This window comes from Papaver somniferum, chromosome 7, assembly GCF_003573695.1.
Source record: "Papaver somniferum cultivar HN1 chromosome 7, ASM357369v1, whole genome shotgun sequence".
In the NCBI taxonomy this organism is placed as follows: Eukaryota; Viridiplantae; Streptophyta; class Magnoliopsida; order Ranunculales; family Papaveraceae; genus Papaver; species Papaver somniferum.
The window spans coordinates 58,072,502-58,089,032 of NC_039364.1; the positions used below are offsets into that span (position 1 = coordinate 58,072,502).

General features: G+C 37.9%; 1 protein-coding gene across 1 annotated transcript; it reads left to right on the forward strand.

Annotated features, from left to right (window-relative positions):
• Nucleotides 1–11,640: 11,640 nt before the first annotated feature.
• On the forward strand, nt 11,641–15,895 carry LOC113297387 (WEB family protein At3g02930, chloroplastic-like). The gene is made up of 3 exons (XM_026545834.1): nt 11,641–12,044; nt 12,480–12,717; nt 12,843–15,895. The coding sequence occupies exons 1-3, from the start codon at nt 12,025–12,027 to the stop codon at nt 15,462–15,464; spliced, it is 2,880 nt and encodes a 959-aa protein (XP_026401619.1). The 5' UTR covers nt 11,641–12,024; the 3' UTR covers nt 15,465–15,895.
• Nucleotides 15,896–16,531: the final 636 nt, after the last annotated feature.

Consider the following 16,531-nt stretch of genomic DNA (forward strand, 5'->3'; position numbering starts at 1 on the left):
GTTCTAAAAATGAAATTAAAAGCATGAACAAGGAGAAACTGTTACCACTTGAGGAAAATAAACAAGGAAGGATATTACCGTGTCGCATGAGCGCGGGTGCCTCCCAGTAAATGCTAAATTTAAAGTCTCTAGCTAGACATCAAATACCTCAAAAAGGATTGCCACCTCCCAAAGTCGTATACCAATAGTCGAAACAATTGTGGGTCCACAAGACCAAATAGAGCTAACACAAATATGAGACAACAACACTGGTTCAGAAAAATGAAAAGAAGGAGCACATCCTCGTCTAAGGTTTCTGTCAAGACAACTGGGTTTATCTGGGTAGCATAATTGAGCTTCTTATGTGTATCTTGATAAATAGATTCATCCGAAAAACGGGTCTCTAATACATGAGTTACCTCCTGGACAGTATCAGGTGGATCGGGTTGTGGAGTCTGAATAGACTCAAGTGATATCTCAGATGCACAAAGCTCGAGTCCCAAGTTAGGGACTCTAATTAGGATTACGTGACAATCATAAGAACCATCACTACCCCAAAACTTAGGGTTTTCACTACTCACAGAAAAACCTCTAACTATTGCTTGAATTTCCGGATCTTTAGAGTCCTTAAAATACTCAAGAGATTCTTCCAAAGATTGATCACACATCTGGTCTAAGAGAATGATTTCCTCAAATTCATCTAAAGAATCTCCCAATAGAGTATCATTCCAATTATCCTGAACTAAATTCTGAACTAAAGTGTTAATCATATTCACTTCTTCTAATTCATCATTCTCAAAAGGTTGTCTAGTAACATTAAAGACATTTAGTTCAGTGGTCATATTACCAAAGGATATGTTCATAAGTCCGGTTCTACAGTTGATGACAGCGTTAGCTGTGGCTAAAAATGGGCGACCTAAAATCACCGGGATTTGAGCACTTGGGTCCTGAACTGGCTGGGTGTCTAAAACAACAAAATCCACTGGATAAACTTATCAACCTCAATCAGAACATCCTCTATGACACCACGAGGGACTTTGACAGACCTATCAGCTAATTGTAGTCATTTTGGTCGGTTTCAACTTACCAAGACCTAGCTGGGTGTATACATGATACGGGAGTAAGTTAACACTAGCTCCTAAGTCAAGTAATGCCTTATCGACAGTGTGGTTACCAATTGCACAAGATATGGTAGGGCATCCAGGGTCCTTATACTTAGGGGGTGTTTGGTTTAGAAGAATTGAACTTACTTGACCAGCTAAAAAGGCTTTCTTATGAACATTAAGCTTACGCTTTCTTGTACAAAGATCTTTAAGGAACTTGGCATAAGCAGGCATCTGCCTAATTGCTTCTAATAAAGGAATGTTGATGTTCACCTGCTTAAATATTTCCATTATCTCGTTGAAAGTTGACTCCTTCTTTGTTGGGGTTAACAACTGAGGATATGGGGCTCTAGGCACAAAGATAGTCCTATCAGGAATTTCTTGGGACTCCTTAGAAATTGTTTCAGTTTCCTCAGTTATGGGTTCCTCTTGGGAAGTAGAGGTGGAACTACAGTATGTTCACTAGGCATGGCTACCTTATTGTCTACTGTTTTACCGCTCCTGAGGGTTTTTATCGAGTTCACATGGTTTGATGATTCCTCACCAACTAAAGATATTTGATGGACCCCCTAGGATTGGCTTGAGTTTGACTAGGAAACTTACCTTCTTCTCTCTCACTTAAATACTTAGATTTGGCCGACTTGAAGTTCTAATTTAGCAAGAGTCTGGGAATTATCCTTATGGTTCTGCATGGTTTCTTGTTGAAAGCTAAGGTGGTTAGCTGATAACATATCATGGTTCTTTACTAACATAGTAAGAGCTTCTTCTAAGGTAGAGATATTTTTCTCAGAAGTGTTCTGAAACTGGGTTTGACCTGAAGGGTTCTGAGTATAACCAAAACCTGGGGGAGGCTGAGTATTACTAGGCTGACCTTGATTCTGGCCCTTGGACCAAGAAAAATTAGGATGGTTTCTCCAACCAGGGTTGTAGGTCTCTGAGTATGGGTCAAACTTCTGACGGTTCTCGAACCTAGCATTGTTATAGAACATGGGCTTGCTCTTCACTAACATGACCTTCCCAAAACGAGTTATTGGGTTCTACTCCACAACTAGAGACTTGAGAGGCTCTAATCCTATCATCAGTTTCAACAAGAGACCTATGTTTAGGCTGATTCAATTCCAAAGCTTCTAACCTTCTAGACAAAGCAGCAAACTTAGCATCTGACCCGAAGCTTGTATCTACCACATTGGTGCTACTTCTATTGACCAAGAGTCTTTTAGGGGGTTCAACACAAGACTCCCACTGTTGGGATTTTTCAGCAATAGCTCCTAAGAAGGTAAAAGCATCATCAACATTTTTATTAGTGAACTCACCAGCGCACATAGACTCAACCATGGCTTTGGTAGAATAGTCTAAACCATTATAAATAATCTCTACAAGTTTCATCTTATCAAATCCATGGTGAGGACACTGGGATAGGAGATCATTGAATCTCTCTAAAAACCTATAGAGAGACTCTCCCTCTTGTTGCACACTAGCACTAATTTTCTGCCTAACAGCTGCAGTTTTATGCTTAGGGTAGAATTTCATATAGAAAGCAGCAATAAGTTCCTGCCATGTTTCAATGGATTCAGATGGTAGGTTGTTCAGCCAGGTCTTGGCTTTATCTCTCAAGGAAAAGGGGAACATCTTAAGTTTCAAAACTTCATCAGTAAGGTCTTTTATTCTAACTGTCCCACAAATTTCCTCAAAGTCCCTAATATGAAAATAAGGGTTCTCATCATCTTTTCCTAAGAATATAGGGATCATCTGAAGAATACTAGGTTTTATCTCGAAATTAGCTGTATTGGCTGGCAATTTAATGCACGAAGCTCGGTTGGTCCTAGTTGGGAACATGTAATCTTTCAAAGTTGTCATCGCTGGCACAGCTGAAGTACTAGGGGTACTTTCTTCACAGAGAGACAGATTCTCAAAACTGAAGTTTCCAAAAACGGGGCTCTCAAAAGAAGAGTCTTCGAGCTCCCCGCCTTCACAAGAAGAACTACTAGGTTTATCACTAATCAAACGACCTAGAGTGTTTCTTTTCCAAGCCCGCTCTCTAATAACCTCGGGCATACACTAGAAAAACAAAAAAAAAAAAGTCCTAAAAGGAAGGGAAGTTCTATGCAAACACAAACAAGGCTGACTTCACCACAACAAACCTACTGATTTCTAGCAAACAAAAAGCATGATGGCTCCACTTAGATTGTTTCTAGACCAGCTTCTAATCCTTCGAAAGGGAATTCGTTACAATTTAAGCAAACCCCTCTGGAATCAATCCGAGTAAAAGTAAGTTGAATAAAGGCGAGGGAAGCTGCGTGGAGCTTTGATACCCAAGGCCTCACCGCATTACAAGGCGGCGCAGTCACGCATTCAAATCACAGAAACCATCATGAACTTCGAAGTATGCTTAAAAGAGTAACCAATATTTTTTGAACGACTTTCCTATTAAGATCGTTACCCTATAGGTCTCGTTCTAGTCAGTATTTTAAGCTTAGGTTCGCGTTTGGTATCGTTTTCCTAAGGCGGGCAAGAAGAGAACGGTGATGAAATCCGAACCCTTATCTTGTATGGCCAGTCCTTGCCCTTTACTAGGAAATTAAAGCAACCGTATTCAGTTCCTCGACATATATTCACACGAAGGAAGACAATAACTCGCTGACAGGGGATTCACGAGTGTTTCGACAAACTTACCTCCCGTTCCAGACGGGGGATGAACCGCTGAAGTCGACTCGGGCCACGACTCCTATGTCATGTGCGAACCCGAGGGGCCGAGGCGATATCGCAATCGTCGTCCTTCTCTGCAAACAGTTTAATATTTAATGCCACCCTTCCGTAGGGTTTAAAAAAAGAATGTCCAAAGTCCAAGTCCAAAGTCCAAAAAAAAATAAAGTGCAAAAGAAAAAGAAAAGTCTAAAAAAATAAAAATGTCTCTCTTTTTTTTCTCTCTTTTTTTATTAAATAAAAAAAAATCTTCTTCTTTCGCTTTGCCTTTTACTCCAAGTCTTTAAGTATTCACCAAAAGCTTTGACAAAATATTCTTTCGCTCCAATTCCAAATTCTGTAAGGAAAAGACAAAAACCAAAAACGTAAAGAAGAACAAATAAAATAAAACAAATAAAAACCTAAAAAAGAAAAAAATCTAAAAACTCTATCCTAAAGACAAGCCCCCGTCGGCGGCACCAAAAATTGATGGTTATTTTCAATGATGTTGTAGTAAAAGGTTCGTTGAGACTTGTGAAGGAAGATTTTTTTAGACTTAATTTTTATAAATAAAAATAACAAACTCAATTAAAAAGTGTTGTAAAAATTATGGAGAGGCCGGGGCTAGGATTCCACCATTGGTCGATATTAGTGATTTAATAAAACAATAATTATGCAACTCAACATTCAAATTGATTCTAATAGTATTGCCTAGACATGTAGATTTTCAAAAGAATAGATGTTAATCCAAGCATAGAATATCGAAACCCTAAAGCAAGCATATTCTATCAAGAGAAAATACACCTAACTAATTAAAATCATATAATCAAGTTTTAATTCAAAGCAAAAATCATAATAGAGTTGTTATAATTAATTAAAAATAGAAATGTATCACTTTTACCGAAACAACGGCTTCCTCCATAGCCCCGAGGATTGGGGTCTAGCTCAGCATATTGGAAACACACTCAGAATAATTTTTCATTGCTCAAAAGTGTTTACAAGTGATGAAATGGGAGAAAATAATGATTAAACCGGGTTTGCTCTAAACGATCCCCAAACTCTCCATCCCCTCACTGATACCCAAGACACTCTTATTTATACTGTGAAGCCAATCTTAGGTCGACAATCATCTCAATTACTCCAAAAGATCTTTGCAGTTAATGAAAGTATTTCACGGGAATATTTCCTCTCCATTTTCACACTTCTTCTGAGTTGTATGGTATATCCAAATCGTCTCATTTAATTGAGCCAAATAATGAAGAGAATATCTTCAATTAATTCCGTGAATAATTCCTTCCCTGTTTTAGAAAATATCCAAAAGTATACGATTTCCTTCCATTCAAGACACGTACAAAATCTTACTGTCATGGTAAGAAGATAATCATGTCTTAAAGACACAAATATCCCCATAATATCATGACCAGAATCTCACACAGTTGAGATTTCTTTTCCCGCCAAATATCTTTCCCGTGAAGAAGAAGATGGGTTCCCCCTATCCGGTCCTTGGGTGCGAATAGCAGATGCCATGAGGGGTGTCTCTGATTAGCTGCTTGGGTGCAAATATCCTTTGGGTACCCCTTATCATTTGGGCACCCCTTATCCAAAAGTGAGAGTCCGAATAACACGTTCCTTCCGGTGCTTTAGACGACTTTTCGAGCCGATATTTCCAAGAATGTTTATTTCCAAAAATACCTAAAAACACATAAAATACCATAATAAGTACAAAAATCGAGTACCAACAATACATGAAATTAAGGACAACGTAGACACAAAAATGTGTCTATCATGGTATTCCCCTTATATATCATGCAATAATAGTTTTTTTTTATACTCGTGAGATTGGGGTATACCCAGATCAATTGGAGTATACCAATTGAGACAAAATAAGGTTATCGGGAAGTAAAACCCAAAGCCCCTTATCCATATATCTTTCACAATGACAAATCTGCTCCTGATTAATTAACACTAATAAATCTGTTTAACTTAATTAATGTTGTTAGATTAATTAGTAGGATTAAAATTTATGAAAATATTTTAAGTTGGATTGAACTTATGGGTTATGTGGGAGATTTTTGAGAAGAAAGAAAATTATGTTTTGATAATTTTGTTTGTAACGGAAATAAAACCACTAGCCAAACACTTCTAAAATGGGGCTTGCAAATTCTCAAAATTACAATGGAAATCAACACTTTCAGAACTAAAGTATGAAAACTCAGCAGGGTTGACAAACAAAGAAGATAACGGCTACTATTAGCTGGCATGCTAGCAATAAGACATAATACCGAATAAAAGAGTTTTGACATACAAATAAATGTGTTATAATGCTCCATTGGCCGGCAAGGTATTAGTTTCTTAACCTATCGGCTATAGAGTTGTCGTCAGGGTTATAATTTTATAACATGACGAGAAACCGAGTCGGCATGTTATGCATGTTAAAACCCCGCCGAATTTTCATACTTTATTCAATCCATATTGGTTAGTACATTCATTGAAATACAAAATCTAACCATTTTCGTGGGCATCACGGATGCACTTAGCACGTGCATCAAGCCTTTGAACCCCTAGGCGACCCTAGTGGACGAGTTATAGTCTCATGAGGGTTTACATAAGGATCTACCCATAAAATCTGATACCCTACGGATTAAAACTATCAATCCTCACTGGACGAGTCGGAGGAATATCCGTGCGATTCATAATCCAGAATTTTGGATGCCATGAGATGATAACGTTCATCAAATGTGAATAATTCCCCCTTTTCCTCCAAGTAGTGCGCTTTTACTACTTTGTGCTACAAAAACACAACACAAACTTACTTTGTTGGTGTTGTTTATTTAGAAGATCAAACAACTTAGCTTATGTGAAAGAAACTCTAAGAATACTTACAAATTGTTGAGGGGATAAGCTGAAGTGGCTAGCGTTGAAAATTCGTCGTTGGATAACAATAAAATCACGTATGCCTTTTTGGATAACTTGGTACCTATAACGAATTTGTTGAAGACTTCTTCTATTTGGATTCCCATAGTCTCGCCTATATTGGTTATATATCTTCGCCCAAAAGGTTTCAGGTTCTACCCTTACGGGGGAGAGATATACAACTCGAATTTTGGCGTACCAAGTTTTGATTATGGCCAAATCTTCACTTGAATCAAATGATGCTATGGTTGTATGTAGAGGTATGGAGAGTTAGAAAGAGTAGATAATGAAATGAACTTTGGAGAGTATATGTAAATTGGTGTGTGTTATTTATAGATAAAATTAGTATATTTATAGGATAATGCCAAAATATAGCCGTTCGGATAGCAAATCAATGCAATTGTACTTGCAAAAATTTGAATTTTGAACTCGTCGTCAATGTTTAGTTTTCCTTACAACGCCGACTAGGTATAGTCGTCAGGATAGTTTTTCTGTTACCTGACGACCATTAGCATATTTGAACACAGGAAAATGGTCACATCCATCAACATTAGTCGGCACTATGGTGGTTTAAAAGGATTACGACTAATTTTTAGTCGGCTTGATCGTTAATTTTTTTACATGCCGACGATTAGCGATTCTGTACAGGAAATGGTTACATCTATCAACATTTAGTCGGCACCGTGGTGGTTTAAACAGATGCTGACTAATGTGTAGTCGTCTAGGTCGTTCTGTTTTCAACATGCCAACTATTAACATATTTACACTCAGAAAAATGGTCATATCTATCAATATTTAGTCGATATCGTAGTGGGTAAAAAACATGCCGCTAGTGTGTAGTTGACTTGGTCGTTATGTTTTTAATATGCCGACGCTGTTAAACACACCGTTTCTGGTGCCTGGGTCGTCAATCTGGGAAAAACAAGGGTGCCGAACCTGGTATGGTCGTTATTGTACAAGTATTAAATCCTTGCCGAATAAATTGTTGAAACTTTACATAACTAAACAAACGACTCATTCAACATCTATAAATCCAACATTTGTCCAATAAGAACGGAAACATCCATCATTTTTCCAACAACAAAAGAAACATTTGTCCAATCATTCATAAAAGAACATATGTCCAACCATTAACCATAACATACTTGTCTATAAAGAAACATCCATAAATTAGAAATTCACTCATGACCACGACCACCACTCCGGCCTCGTTAAGCAGCAGCGCCTCGTTGGCTTCCACCTCCATGACTACGAGGCCTCTTTAGTTCAGTATTTGCTCGGCGGAACATTTCTGTGGAATCTTCATTATCAACATTCCTAGCAAAGTCAATGTGATTAGTTTGCTGTTCAACCGACAAAGGCTCTCCTGTATCTCTCGCGCAACACATCATTTTCACAAGAGTCTTTAAATTGTCCTTTTATTTTTAGATAAACAAAAACCGATCAATTAAACTTATTCAAAAGTCTTCATAAAACTTAAAAGAATAAGAGAGACACAATACTTACAGAATTCTTAAGACTTGTTGATGGGTCTTTCGCGGTGTTCTTCTTTTTACGACCTGGTTGATCAACAATTTCTTCCTGAATGACAGTAGGACGAGCAAAACTGGAGTACCACGACATGTATTTTTCACGAGCTTCATGACCTTCGGTCACCTCGTCCAAAAGACTCAAATAAACTCTATGATCACATCTATCGTCCCAATAAGAAATTTCTGGCGATGCAGCGTAAACGACGTCAATAGTTTTGTGGGACATGATGCACTCCTACCTTACCACTTTAAAGAATGGTTCATCGTAGGGATATGGTTATTCTTGGACGTAGCCGATTTGTCGCATTACTCGATATGGATCGTACATTGAAAATCCTTTGGGGTAAAACTAGGGACCGTAGTAAAATGCATCCTTACGATTATTCAATCTTTTCTATCGTCTCGATACAGATCTAATATTACCTCATCCGCAGTCATTTTGTCAAGGAAGTTCGCATGTTGATAAGATGCTAAGGTATATCCTTCTCCTGACCACCAGTAAAAGTGTACCGACGTCCTCTTGGCTTGTGCTTCGCAAGATTAGTATTGACTTTGATGTGGGGTTGGATTTCACCAAGGACAGGAAATGCTCATATATCAAAACCTATGCAAACACAAAGTTTATTAAGAATCCTATCTCACCAAACACTAACCACATGAACATTTTGTGAATATAAATGATATCGAAAATTGAATTACCTGAAATAGACTTAGATTCCTGTTAACTTGCTTCACTAATGACCTTGAATCCTTAGTCAACTTTGGATTTAAGAATCCAACCACCGCAGTACCCCAAGAATACGTATGCATCTGATCAAGGGGATGCAATAATTGAAGATACTTGGCGTCGATCAAGTTTCCAAAACTGTCGGGGAAGATACAGTTGGCCAGAATGTATAGCAAATAAGCGGACGCAGTAACATTGACTCGCTCTTCGTCCACGCTTCCCTCCTCATCATAAATCTTCTTGGTTCCACTGTATGTGTCCCTCAACAACTTAAGCTCTAGTTTCTTGCTTATACTTCATCACAAACATAGACTCTGAATGTTTATCATCCAAATCTAACAAGATCTTGGCCAATTTGAAGAGATCCTCCCAAGAAATTTGATCATCTATCCATATTTGGTGGCTTTTCCATCCACCTCGAGGGCTAGAATTTGATGGAAGTCATCGATATTTATCACCGTCTCACCAAATGGAAAGAGCATTGTATCAGTCTCCCCATAAAACCTCTTACAAAATGAAGATATGGTAACTTTGTCATACTCAACAACCGAACTCTTCACCGCAGGCCACAACGCGGAGTTATTGACAATATATTTTACGGCGTCACATTCCTTGTCAAGCGGCCGTTTCTTCGTTATAGTGTTTGAAGCTTGGCGCATCAAAAGACGGGTGACATTCTTATGATCCTAAATAACATAAACCAAAAACACATAATTATGAAAAACACACAATTATGAAAATAAATAAAAATAAAAACATTGATACATTGTCTTAAATAACAACAAAGTGAGATTGAGATTACTTATGAGAGTATAATAGATTTTATATGCCCATGAGTCTTTGTATCCAAAAAGAACATTTCTACCATCTTCGGGTAACCCTAGTAGAGGTTCACCTCCTTTCTGTACCTTCTTCAAGTGAGAGGGCGGCATGTGTGAATCAATAGTTTTATTAATAACCTTCTTTTTTCCCGGTTGCAGTTACAGCTTGAACCCTTGTTTCTTGACCATTACCTTCTTCTTCATTTTTTTATCCTCTTCGACAATTTCACCTTGTCCATCATTATCTTTATCATTGTTCTTCCGATCATCATTTTTATCACCATTATCATTACCTTCTACAACAGGTGGAATGTCTTGATCATCATCATCATCATCGTTATCTCCTCCAGCAGCCGGAGTTCCTTGAACATCATCGTTATCATTACCTCTTCTACCAGATGGAATTGATTGGTCTTCACATGGAGTTCCATCAGAATCACTTGGTTCAGGTGGACCCTGAGAATCGTTTTGTTCACCAATCTTGAGCGCTCCCGTCTCGTCAAATTCCCCTCGATGTGTTGCAGTCAAGAGTTTGTCTCCTACGCGAGGATGTTTTGAAAAAGGAGTAACAAGTTTCTTATTTTGTTGGACCTTTTGCAGCCTAAACAAGAACAATGGAAATACATTTCAATTAGTCGTCATGGTCAACCCTTGAACAAGGAAACGATTAAGATACAACAGATATTAGCCATCAGGGACGATAATAAACTTAAGTGACGACTAAACAATAGTCGTCCCCTTAGGATAAATAAAACAATAACGACGAATAACAAAATGCTACACAGAGAAACTAGGTTTTGATCACTATTTAGTCGGCATTGTCGATAACCTACACAGTAACGACTAATACATAGTCGGGAGGATACTATTCACATAACATGCCGGATAATACACAATGGAGCTCAAGAGACGCAAGTATTTGCATAGCATTAGTCGGCATTTTAAAATTTTTAACACTGACGAGTAACAATGCAACATAATTAGTTGGGAAGGTATTAGGTTGAATAGAGTGATGACCCTGCAAATATCACTTCCAGGGATGAAAAATCGTTACTATATTCAAACAAAGAAGAAAACGACAATTCCTAAGTCTGAAAAGTCGGCAAGGTCCACATTTTTGAATTTTCTGACCTAATTTGACATGCAAACGAAAAATTGAAGTAGTTGGGTGAGTTTATATAATCACTTACTTTCTCAATCGCGTCATTTCTTCGGTTTGAGCAGTTCCAAGGATTTCTTCTTCGTCAACTGTTTTTCTCTTCGGTTTATTTTGAACAGATTGTCCAATGCCACAGTCTTCAGTACTAGATCTTCTATAACTTTGTTTCACTCGCGGCTTCATGTTTGAAGATTAATCGAAGATGAAATTTTCGAATTGATGATTACAACGAATTAATCGACGAGTTTTCAATCGTTTTCAACGAAGATGGGGACCAATTTAGTTGTCGGTATGGTAGGAGAGAAGAGGAAAGAGGAGAAGATGAAATAAAATGAAATGACGGAATGAATTAGGTTAAATTTTAATTATAATGGATAAGGATACTTTTGTAACTTCACCGATTTTGGTATCCCTTAACCCTACACTAGAGCCCCCTTGAAATTGGACATACCCCAATTAATCTGGGTATACCCAGTCGGGCGTTTTTTCATCATCACTTTTTTTTTGTCATTTTGTAAAACCTTAGAGGTCAAATTAGTCATTCAGCCAGGTGTTAGATTCTGCAAAATGCCGCAAATGTAGTGAGCAGTGGATAGATAGAACCGGTTAATTATTAGGGTTAAACTTGTCATCAATTTTAGTAGTAGATTTTAGCATGTATTATTTGAAGCTGAGAAAAAAAGAAAAGAAAAAAAAAAAGCATTTTGGTGTCAATTCAGTTCTCTCTCTTTTCTGTAGTGGGGCTGCTATTTCTTCAACCTCTCCCCCTCTCTCTTTTTATGATTTCTACTGTCTGGTAAAGCAAAGTTGTAAAATTGCACTTCTTTGCTTCTGAAAAAGTTACTTGTAGAGAGAGAGAGAGTGAGAGGCTGACCAACTGAAATTATTATTACTTCATTTTTCATTTGCTATTTCTTCATCTACTTGTTCTGTTTCTGTTAGTCTGAGAACATTTTGTTTCAACTCTCATTTTCTTAAAATTCTCCTCTTACAATGTCTGCTGCATTCTAGTAGAGGATTATTTGAGTGCACCAAACTCTTCTCTTTAAACTCTTTAATTAAGAAGAAGCTTCTCCTTAAAGCAACAGCAAGAAGAATAACAACAAATATGTTGTCTTCAAAACCCAAGTAAGTTTCTTTCTTTGTTCTCTCTATGTATAACTATATAGATCTGATGTATGACTCATTGTTTTTCTATGTTTTGTTCAACTTCATTTACTTTGATTTTTCTCTAATCTGGGTATTTCTCATTTTTAGTTCATTCTTCTTCTTCATTAATGGTATGGATCTGGCTTGTATACATCTGATTTAGGCTATTTTTCTATTTTTCTGTGGCTTTCTTCATTTGGACTTTTTTCTTGTCTACCTGATACATTTTGATCATCAAAAGTTTCCGTTATGTTGATCACTGGTCAAAATTGTTTCGGGGTTCTTTGTTTTGATTTAGATTTAAAATGTTAGTAAGTTAGATGTCATGGTTGTTCTTTATTTAAGATGGAAATGCTCATTTTGATTGATTCTGCATTTTGATTTATGAGATTCTATTATTTGGGTATTGAACAGATCTGATGCTGCACCGCCAAACAAAACCTCGCCTGCTACCCCTAAGATTAGCAAAATAGCAAGGGGAGTATCAAAACCTGACAGTGGTTCACCTTCACCAGTGGCAAATTCGCGTCTTGGTACACCTTCTCCCGCACACAATTCACGTCTCTCAATTGAACGATCCCCAAAAACAGCTGAATCAAAAACTCCTACTGATCGGAGACCTCCTAGGGTTACTACTACAACACCAACTGATGTATGTTGAACGAGGAATCTTCGCTGAATACTTAGTTTACTGTCATTTCATGTTTTTTTTTTTCTTATGAAACTTGCAACTTTCTTTGAAATTCTTAGGTTGTAATTTGTCATTTGCAAATGCAGAAACAACTGCCACGCACAGCAAAAGGATCAGAGCTACAAGCTCAATTAAATCAAGCCAAGGAAGATCTGACGAAAACAAAGGAGAAATTAGCATTGATTGAGAAAGAGAAAGATCAAGCTCTTGAGGAGTTAAAGGAAGCGAAGAGAGTTGCAGAGGAGGCAGATGCGAAACTTGGGGAATCCATTGTTGCTCAGAAACGAGCGGAAGAAAACACTGAGATTGAGAAATTCCGAGCTGATGAACTGGAGCAAGTGGGAATTGAGACTTCTCAAAAGAAAGAAGAAGCATGGACTAAGGAGCTTGAAGCTGTACGAAGTCAACATGCTGTTGATGTGGCTGCTTTACTGTCTACCACTCAGGAACTGCAAACTATTAAGCAGGAATTAGCCATGACCGCGGATGCAAAGAACCAAGCGTTAAGTCATGCCGAGGATGCTACCAAGATCGCAGAAATCCATGCTGAGAAGGTGGAGGTGCTCACTGCAGAGTTGGGTAAATTGAAGGCCTTGCTTGATATAAAGGTGGAGAGAGAATCCAATGAGACCTCTGAGTTGGTAAAGAAGCTCGACATTGAGGTTGACTCTCTTAAAGAAGAAGTCAAGAAGTCTGAAGCTGCTGTGGCGAAATTAGCTGAAAGTGAAGAGCTAATTGAACACTTACAGCAAGAACTCGAAAAATCCAAAGCTGCCGAGGTGACTTTGGCAACCGAAAGTGAAGAGCTTATTGGACAATTAAGGCTAGAGGTTGATTGTTTGAAGATAGAAGTCAGCAAATCGAAAACTGATGCGTCTAAGTTGGTCGAAAATGAGATTCTGATTGAAAATGCGAGGGTTGAAGTTGATTCTCTGAAAAAAGAACTTGAGAAATTGAAATCCGTCGAAGAAAAATTGGCAGAAAGAGAAGCCCTAGTTGAACATCTAAGGATTGATATGGATTCTCTTAAAGAAGACCTCGAGGTATCAAAATCTACGGAAGCAAAGCTGGAAGCTAAGTTGGCTGAAGGAGAAGCTCTGGTTAAGGAATTAAAGGTTGATGTAGAAACTGCAAAGCAAGCTGAACTTCATGCGATTAACTTGGTGGAGGAGATGAAGAAGAAATCCCAAGATTTAGAGATTCGAGTCGAGGAAGCAAATCGGTCTGAGAAATCTGCATCAGAGTCTTTGGATTCTCTTATGCAACAACTAGAGGGTAAGATTGGTTTATTACAGGACGCTGAGTCTGATGTAGAATCTCTTAAAGAGCAGGTTGGATCCTTGGAGATTTCAATTGCGAGAGCAAGAGAAGATCTCGATGAATCAGAAAAACGTTATGATACAGTGAAAAAGGAATATTCTGAAATGGCCAAGACAATTGAATTTCTCAATGCCGAGCTAGAAACTGTCAAGGAAGAAAAAATGCAAGCTTTAAACCACGAGAAACTTGCAGCTTCAAGCGTTCAGAACTTGTTGGAGGAGAAAAACGAGCTTATAAACAAGTTGGAAGCTTCTAGGGATGATGAAGACAAGAGTAAGAAGGCGATGGAAAGTTTAGCATCGGCTTTACATGAAGTTTCTTCAGAAGCAAGAGAAGCCAAGGAGAAGCTTTTAGTCACTGAATCTGATTTAAAAACTGCAGAGGCTGAAATAGAAGACTTACAGATGGTTTTGAAAGAAACAAATGAGAAGTACGAAAACAGACTTGACGTATCCAGAAATGAAATTGATCTCTTATCGAACACTATTCATCAATCCAAGCTTGAAATTGAGAATTCTAACTCTGCTTGGGAGGAAAAGGAGAAGAGTTTTGTAACTTCCATAAAGCAATTGGAAGAAGAAACTTTATGTGTAAGGAACGAAACCGAAAGGTTGGTTAGCTTACTCAAAGAAGCAGAAGAGGAAGCTAGGGTTGCCAAGAAGGATGGAATTCAGATGCAGATTAACCTAGAAGAAGCAGAATCTGAGGTTAGTTCTCTGAGGGGACTGGTGGAGGAAGTTAAAGTTGAGAGCATAGTACTGAAGGATGGGTTGTTGGACAAAGAGAATGAACTGCAGAGTATCATCCATGAGAATGAAGAGCTTCGAGTTAAAGAAGCCAATGCTCGAGAGAAAGTGGAGGAGTTGTCTAAATTTCTCGAAGAAGTAACTGCGAAAAAGAACACTGAAGAAAATGGAGATGTTTCCGACAGTGAAAAAGATTATGATTTGCTCCCTAAAGTGGTAGAATTCACAGTGGAGAATGGAAATACAGCTGAAAAGGAAAACTCGGTGTTGCAAACTCCATCTCAAAATGTTGAAGAACACACAAAAGATGATCTTTTGGAGAATTTGCGGATTGGAAACGGTAATCACAAAGAAAAAGAAGACAATACAGTTGAACTTGAGCCTAAAATGTGGGAGAACTTCAAGATTGGTGAGAAAGATTACTTGCCAGAGAAGGGAACTGAACATGAATCAGTTGATGACGATGTTGAATCTAAGATGGATGATGAAAGCCTGGATCAGGTAAACGGATTGTCGTCAACGGAGAATATCGAAAATGGAGCAACCTCTCCAACAAAGCAACTTCAGCAAAAGAAGAAGAAGCCGTTGCTGTCTAAATTTGGAAGTTTGTTGAAGAAGAAGAGCAGCACCAACAGTAAGTAGGAAGCAACAGCGCAACAATTATTAGATGAGCGTGGGGCTGATGCGCAGGCAAGTTTGATTAAATTTTTCAGTTTTTAATATTATCGTGTCTGATCAGAAGTGTTTGATTTCCGTATGTTCCTTGCTTGAATTCTTTTAAAATCAGAATAGGTGAATATATAAGATGAGGGTGGTTGTTATTATTCATAGATTGTTTTTTCTGATGTTAATTCCTCCTATGTTGGGAGGAATACAACGTGTGTTGGGCATGGCAGTATTTGTGTATCTGAAGTTCTTTTCTTGTTCATGAAAAGGTTTGGCTAGAGTTCTCTATATTAATTAATTGTATTTTCTTATTCTCTTTGCACGAGAAATCAGTTTATACTTACAAAACAGTAAACTGTCCGTCTTTGTTTGCAAATTATATGGAAGTAAAGTTATTAGCTACTAAACATGGTTTGTCTCCATTTTTGTTTGATGTTTTCTGTAACTGGTGTAAAATAGGAGAGGAGATAGGGATAGATTGTTATTTCATTGATTACTAGTCTCATTTATTCTCTGCAAAAGTTGGGTACTTGATCTACTGGTGTTGGGAAAGGACAGGACACAAGAGAGGAGAAGTTTCAGGCAGGTGGCCTAAAACATTCTGGGTCAAATCTCAAGTACTTCCAAAGAAGAAACAGGTACTCAATAGGGGAGGAACAAATTTACTTTCACATGGTATCTTTTCTTCCTTCTCACTTTATTTTGGGACATTCATTCCAACAACTGCAGAGATGAAAAGCTGTCGATCTCTGACTTTTTGACTTGTTAATACACTAATCTCTCTGGCTTGGATTGTAATAAAATTAGCCAATAACTCAGAAGTTTTCTTACCTTTTGTTGATTTGGTTAAAAGCAATTTAAGCTATACAGTATCATTTTGTGCAGTGTTGGGATTAATAATCTCGATTAGCTATCCTATAGCATTCACACTCGATATAATAGGTAAGGGTTCCTCTTTTCAGTTGTCAATTGGATTTGAGTTGGAATCCAAGACGTCTAATTTAGTATCTCATACGAAAATAGTTAGAGGCCTGTCTTGTGTT